Source organism: Procambarus clarkii, chromosome 8 (assembly GCF_040958095.1).
Source record: "Procambarus clarkii isolate CNS0578487 chromosome 8, FALCON_Pclarkii_2.0, whole genome shotgun sequence".
NCBI classification, from domain to species: Eukaryota; Metazoa; Arthropoda; class Malacostraca; order Decapoda; family Cambaridae; genus Procambarus; species Procambarus clarkii.
Window position 1 is genome coordinate 20,067,774 of NC_091157.1, and position 7,649 is coordinate 20,075,422.

Genomic DNA, 7,649 nt, shown 5'->3' on the forward strand with positions numbered 1-7,649 from the left:
ATTAGCAAAGCTAAGAAAAAGGCCTGAGCATTTAAAACTCTATCATGAGATTATTGCTCAACAATTAAAGAATAAATTCATCGAAGTCGTGAAACATGACAATAAGCAAACAGGCCATTTTTTACCACACATGGCTGTAATGAGAGAATCAAAAACAACTCCTTTACGGATAGTTTTTAATTGTAGCTCTAAATCTGGACTCCAAGGAACCAGTCTAAATGATTGTTTGCAAACAGGTCCAAGTCTAACTCAGAAATTGTATGACATACTGGTGAAGTTTAGACTTAACAAATATGCGTATTCAGCAGATATAAGTAAGGCCTTTCTAAGAGTTGGCATGCAGGAAGAAGATAGAGACTTCACTAAGTTTCTATGGGTAGAGAACCCAGAAGATGTCAATAGTCCTGTAGTGACTTTCAGATTCTCTTCAGTTCTTTTCGGCGCGACAAGCAGTCCATTTCTATTGCAAGCAACTCTAGATACTCATCTGAAGAAATCATCAAGTCCCTGTAAGACTGAAATCAGTCAAAATCTATATGTAGATAATTTTCAAGGGACAGTTAACAGTACTTCTGAACTGTTACAATTATATCAAGAGGCTAACAAGGAGCTACAAGGTGCAAACATGCCACTACAATCTTGGGCCTCTAATAATGCAACATTGAATAATCAAATAGCAAGAGATTACCCTGAATATCACGTACCAGAATCACAAAAGGTGTTAGGTATGGATTGGGATTTAATCTCGGACACAATATCGATCAAATCCGTGCCAGTAAATTACAACATCACTACAAAAAGGGATTTGCTTTCACAAGTTAGCAAAGTATTCGACCCACTTGGTCTACTAAATCCTTTGACTATCAAGTGGCGTTTATTAGTGCAAGAAGCATGGAAAGCTAAGGTTGGTTGGGATGATCCACTACCAATCCAGTTACAAAAAGCTTGGATGGAAGTGGCTCAAGAACAAACTTTAGTTGAAAAGATAATCTTTCCGAGACACATAGTCGAGGAAAATGAAGAAGTATCACTACATGTATTCGCAGACTCGTCAGCCAAAGCTTTTGGAGCTTGTGCTTACTTAGTGACTTCTAATCAATCATATCTTATCACCTCTAAGGCCAGAGTCGCTCCATTAAAAAAGAGGACTTTGCCTCAGATGGAACTAACAGCACTGCTACCTGGTACACGCTTAGCTGTGCATATTAAACAAGTCTTGTCTACCATGAACATCAAAGATGTCATCATATGGTCTGACAATGAAGCTGTCTTACAATGGGTACGAAACGACAACTGTCCAACTCCATATGTAAAAAATCGCGTCTCGGAAATTAAAGAAATTTCCGCAGGCTTTCAATTGTTGCATGTACCAACAAAGGATAATCCAGCTGATCTCTTATCAAGAGGTATGACATTTAAACAGTTTGCAAAGGCAGATATTTGGTTTCATGGGCCTCGATGGTTAGTGAATGGTAGTTGGCCTGAACAAAAGCCACACGTCATTACGACACAAACCATAACTACCACCAGGCAGCAAGCTCAAATATCAGTCTTGGATTGTACTCGTTACTCCTCGCTCATCAAATTAATCAATGTAACACAGAACGTGTTTCATTATCTCAGGAAAAAAGGTATAAAATACACTTTTCCTGATGCACTTATCTATTGGGTAAGACAAGCCCAGAGAGAAACTTATGGGAATAACTATGAAAATCTTCCGCATAAGTTAAAACACAATCTCGGTCTGTGGATAGACCAAGAAAATCACAACATTCTGCGTTGTGGAGGGAGACTTAAACACGCAGATATCAATCTAGATACGGTGCATCCATGGCTTTTACCAAAAAATCATTGGATCACAAGGTTGATTGTGTTGCATACACATCAACAAATCATCAAACATGGAGGAGTGTTAGACACACTCACACAAATCAGACAGCAGTACTGGATTCCTCAGGGAAGACAGTCAGTCAAATCAATCTTGAAGAATTGCATGATATGCCGAAGGTACGATGCAAGAACTTGCTCTTATCCAGGGCCACCACCCCTACCAAAGGAACGAGTGGTCCATCTACAACCTTTCGAAACGACAGGAGTAGATTATACAGGAGCAATATATCTAACAGGGACTGCAGATAAGCAACCTATCAAGGCATACATCTGTCTGTTCACCTGTGCTACCACCAGGGCAGTACATCTAGAGGTAACACCCGATATGACTGCTCAATCATTTATTCAAGCTTTCCGCAGATTCGCAGCACGCCGATCATGCCCTAAGCTGATGATTTCAGATAACGGAGCAAACTTGGTAGCTGGAGAAGCATGTCTACGGGAAATCTGTTCCCACCCTGCAGTTACTTCCACACTGGAACAGCGTCATTGCAGATGGAAATTTATCCCTCCAAGAGCCCCATGGCACGGAGGATTTTATGAACGGTTAATAGGAACTGTAAAAAGATCCTTGAGAAAATCTCTACACCGTCAGAAAATCAATCTTCAAGAACTCCAGACAGTAATCACGGAAATAGAATCAAGGGTGAATAACCGGCCGTTGACTTACTTGTCTGAGGATCCTACTCAACATGAGCCATTAAGTCCTGCCCACCTAATGTATGGAAGACTTCTGACTCCAGTACCATCTCTAGTGGATGATGAGATCAGAGATCCCTCATATGTGGGTCAGAGCGAGTTGGTTCAGGGGTATAAGCATCTGTCTAGCATAATCCAAAAATGGAATGATGTTTGGACAAAAGAATATCTTACATCTCTACGAGAACATCACTATGGGGCCAATGTCCCACATAATATATCTAATCTCCAATCTGGCGATATTGTCTTGGTAGACAGTGATGGCCCTAGGGCTGACTGGCCATTAGGTAAAGTTGTCTCAGTCCATCCAGATAGTCAGGGGATTTTGAGAATAGTCAAAATCCTGTCTAAAGGAACAACTTCCCTGAAGACATTGGACAAACTCATCCACATGGAATCAGTGAGCCAGCTGCAGTTAGATCCTGAGAGACCTCAAGACACTCTAACTCCACAAGACCCACAGACTCCTAACAGACACAATCGTCCACAACAGACAGCAGCACAAAAGTGCAAGCAAAATTTGCACTTGTATTATCAATCCAATGGAGAGTAAATAAATACATATGGTTACTATTGTCCTAAGTATTGGACTCTGTGCCAGTTCTCTCCCTCTGGAAGATGTGGGAAATTTTTACCCACCATATCTAATAATCATCTAAGAAATGTATAATTTCTATATCATATCTAAATCATATCAAAATCATATCTAAAATGTATCAAAATCATATAATGAATCATTAAAGATTCATTATAGCTTGATCCTGGATGACAATGGCACCATGAACACGTACGCAACAGGGGCCCTTTTGATGCCTACGTGACTTTGTACATGATTTCTCAAGGATCCAGAAGCTTCTAGAAGGACTTCTTAATTAAAAAACTATTGGAACATTGATTCAACATCCGGTAGGATTAAAAATCGAATCCTTAATAAGATTCAGTGGTACTTACAAATACTACTTATAATCTTTAAATCTTATATCTAATTATATTATAATCACATCTTATCTTAATCATAAGTCTAGACTGTAAAAATAATCAATCAATATTCATAGAAGGCTACCGTGCTCAGAGAGCATGGCAGGGCGATGGGGGGAGTGAAGCGCCCACCAACAAGCCCAGCGGCACTCCGCGTTTGTTTACAAATGAGTGAACAAGTGACTGATCCTTAGCGAACATTACCAGCTCAAGGACACCTTATCTAACATTTTTATCGCCAGTGAATACTCTCTAGAACTGGGGGAGTACCTGGACAATATCTACAAGGAAAATCCTAGAACATTCATAAAATAGAGTGTATAGTGGAGATCAGTGACACGGTTTCCTCCACCTTCATTCATAAACTTTTATCTCGAATCATTCTTCTGCAACTGCAGGATAATCACGTAGCAACGCTACCAGATCATCATACAGCAACGCTGTAGCAAAATATCGTGCCTAAACTCAACAAGAGAGAGTTAATCAGTCTGGCAAACTTGTCAGACAGGCACCCCGACTGGCAGAGAAGTATATTGAAGGTTATTTGGTATATGATTGGCCAATTGTATGCTTGTGTAGCTTTAATATCCTATAAATCTGTCTGTTGGTTAAAAAGCGAGGCTAAGCCTCACATATCGGTACGTTTATTAAAATTGTAGTGTAGCTGTGAATCTTATCCAAGCACTGAACCTCATGAGTGTCCATTCTGTCAGAAAAGAATTCAGTCTCAATAAGTAAAAACCTCACAAGTGTCCACAGCGTTGGAAAAGATTCAGTCAAGCTAACTGTATAAACTGAATATGTCTGCATATATATTTGAATATATAAATTAAGTTATCAAGCTTGCTTAGTTAATTTTTAAGTTATCATATAAGTTCATTTAATTGAATATAATTTCTAGTACTAAGTTAATAGTATTAAGACTACATTTAAGGTCATTTATTATACTTTTACAATTTAATTTGTTGTTTATAGTATAAGTACATATTGGCTGTTAAGTTATGGTGCTAGGTTAGACTATGTATGTTTAAATCCCTGATTTAAACAGAGCCAGTGTTCAGTCATACAACTGAATTTATCAAATCTTATCCTTGTATAAAATACAAGCTGATGTGAGATCCCTGTCTACAGGTGGATTGGAACTTCTATCAACTAGTCATTCACCCCACCTGTCCCTTACAGCCCACAGTTTGTCATTAGGAAAAGAGGATCTAGGATTTACAACCCTAGCTAGAGATTTTAGTTGAATTAATTTGCAGACAGTAAATTTTTAATTTAGTTCAGTACAAGTCCCTGGTAGTCTCCTCTTATATCAATCCCAGCAGGTTTTTCCCACACCTATCATACTTTATTCTTATCCTATCGCACCTGACAACGTATATTAAATATACTCTATTATTCCTTGCTCTTTAGGTTTCCTATAACTAACTATATTCATACCGTATCTTATCACACTATATTCTTATATTATCCTATTGCACTTAACGTTATATTCTTACCTATGCCTATCGCATCTTAACCCTAATCTTTTCCTATTGCCTTATATTCTTCATTTACGCACATTATTCCAACTTTATCTTATCGCACCATATATAAATTTTATCCTAATGCACCATATTCTTACAGGATGATATCGTGGCTGACACCATATTCTTACAGGATGATATCGTGGCTGACACCATATTCTTACAGGATGCTATCGTGGCTGACACCATATTCTTACAGGATGCTATCGTGGCTCACACCATATTCTTACAGGATGCTATCGTGGCTGACACCATATTCTTACAGGATGCTATCGTGGCTCACACCATATTCTTACAGGATGCTATCGTGGCTGACACCATATTCTTACAAGATGATATCGTGGCTGACACCATATTCTTACAGGATGCTATCGTGGCTCACACCATATTCTTACAGGATGCTATCGTGGCTGACACCATATTCTTACAGGATGATATCGTGGCTGACACCATATTCTTACAGGATGATATCGTGGCTGACACCATATTCTTACAAGATGATATCGTGGCTGACACCATATTCTTACAGGATGATATCGTGGCTGACACCATATTCTTACAGGATGATATCGTGGCTGACACCATATTCTTACAGGATGATATCTTGGCTAACACCATATTCTTACAGGATGATATCGTGGCTGACACCATATTCTTACAGGATTCTATCGCGACTGACACTAAATTCATATAGAATCCTATCGCACACCGGACCTGCGGCAATTCGTACACTACCTTTCACTGGCGTCAGGATTCCTCTTACAATATTTTGACTTCCTCGGCGGACTCCCAGCAGAGCGAGTCGCTCGAGGTGCTTCCTACCAGCTTGTTATAAAGTCTTTGATGAGTGTGATTAGCATATCTTAGCAGGGGAGGGGGGGGGGGAACTGAGCTTTGCAATTTAAGATGAGCCAGCAGTTGGTTTTGGTTGATGGAACTGTTCTGTCTGGGGAAAAAACATTGGATACAAAGGCAGGTTAGCGGATGTTAGAGAGACAGGGATTTTGCTAGAAGTTGATGAACAATTAGGATAGATAGCTAAGGCTAGTATAGGTATGTGAACACGGAACTAGGTAGATAACTAGTGGGTTAAGATATGAGCAAGCTTTATGACCAGTAGAATGGGAAATGGAGAAGTTAATAACAGGTAGCGTAAGGGAAGTAGATTGACTAGTAGTTAAGTGGGCAAGGACTTAGGCTAGCTAGTAGGTAGACTGGGAACTGGATAGGCTAGTGAGTTGAAAGGGTGGTGGGTTAGTTATATTTGGGATACAGAATAGAAAGACTAGTGATAGGTGGTCGTAGGTGACGAGGCTAATACGGAAGTAGGTACAACTTGTGAATAGGTAGGCATGAATAGGTTGGCATAAGCTGGGGAAGAACTAGGTGAATCAACACACACACATACACACACACACACACACACACACACACACACACACACACACACACACACACACACACACACACACACACATACACACACACACACACACACACACACATACACACATACACACATACATACACACACACACACACACACACACACAGGGATTCAGGGAGGGTAAATCTTGCCTTACAGGCTTGATAGAATTCTACGATCAGGTGACACAGATTAAGCAAGAAAGAGAGGGCTGGGCGGACTGCATTTTCTTGGATTGTCGGAAAGCCTTTGACACAGTACCGCATAAGAGGCTGGTACATAAGCTGGAGAGACAGGCAGGTGTAGCTGGTAAGGTGCTCCAGTGGATAAGGGAGTATCTAAGCAATAGGAAGCAGAGAGTTACGGTGAGGGGTGAGACCTCCGATTGGCGTGAAGTCACCAGTGGAGTCCCACAGGGCTCTGTACTCGGTCCTATCTTGTTTCTGATATATGTAAATGATCTCCCGGAGGGTATCGATTCATTTCTCTCAATGTTTGCGGACGATGCTAAAATTATGAGAAGGATTAAAACAGAAGAGGACTGTTTGAGGCTTCAAGAAGACCTAGACAAGCTGAAGGAATGGTCGAACAAATGGTTGTTAGAGTTTAACCCAACCAAATGTAATGCAATGAAGATAGGTGTAGGGAGCAGGAGGCCAGATACAAGGTATCATCTGGGAGAGGAAATTCTTCAGGAGTCAGAGAAGGAAAAAGACTTGGGGGTTGATATCACGCCAGACCTGTCTCCTGCAGCACATATCAAGCGGATAACATCAGCGGCATATGCCAGGCTGGCCAACATACGAACGGCATTCAGAAACTTGTGTAAAGAATCATTCAGAACTTTGTATACCACATATGTCAGGCCAATCCTGGAGTATGCAGCCCCAGCATGGAGTCCATATCTAGTCAAGGATAAGACTAAACTGGAAAAGGTTCAAAGGTTTGCCACCAGACTAGTACCCGAGCTGAGAGGTATGAGCTACGAGGAGAGACTACGGGAATTAAACCTCACTTCGCTGGAAGACAGAAGAGTTAGGGGGGACATGATCACCACATTCAAGATTCTGAAGGGGATTGATAGGGTAGATAAAGACAGTCTATTTAACACAAGGGGAACACGCACAAGG

At 40.6% G+C, this 7,649-nt stretch overlaps 1 protein-coding gene across 1 annotated transcript; it reads left to right on the top strand.

The window, feature by feature from the left end:
* Window positions 1–346: 346 nt before the first annotated feature.
* Window positions 347–4,898, top strand: LOC138358921 (uncharacterized). The gene is made up of 2 exons (XM_069317348.1): window positions 347–4,205; window positions 4,699–4,898. The coding sequence occupies exon 1, from the start codon at window positions 626–628 to the stop codon at window positions 3,140–3,142; it is 2,517 nt and encodes an 838-aa protein (XP_069173449.1). The 5' UTR covers window positions 347–625; the 3' UTR covers window positions 3,143–4,205; window positions 4,699–4,898.
* Window positions 4,899–7,649: the final 2,751 nt, after the last annotated feature.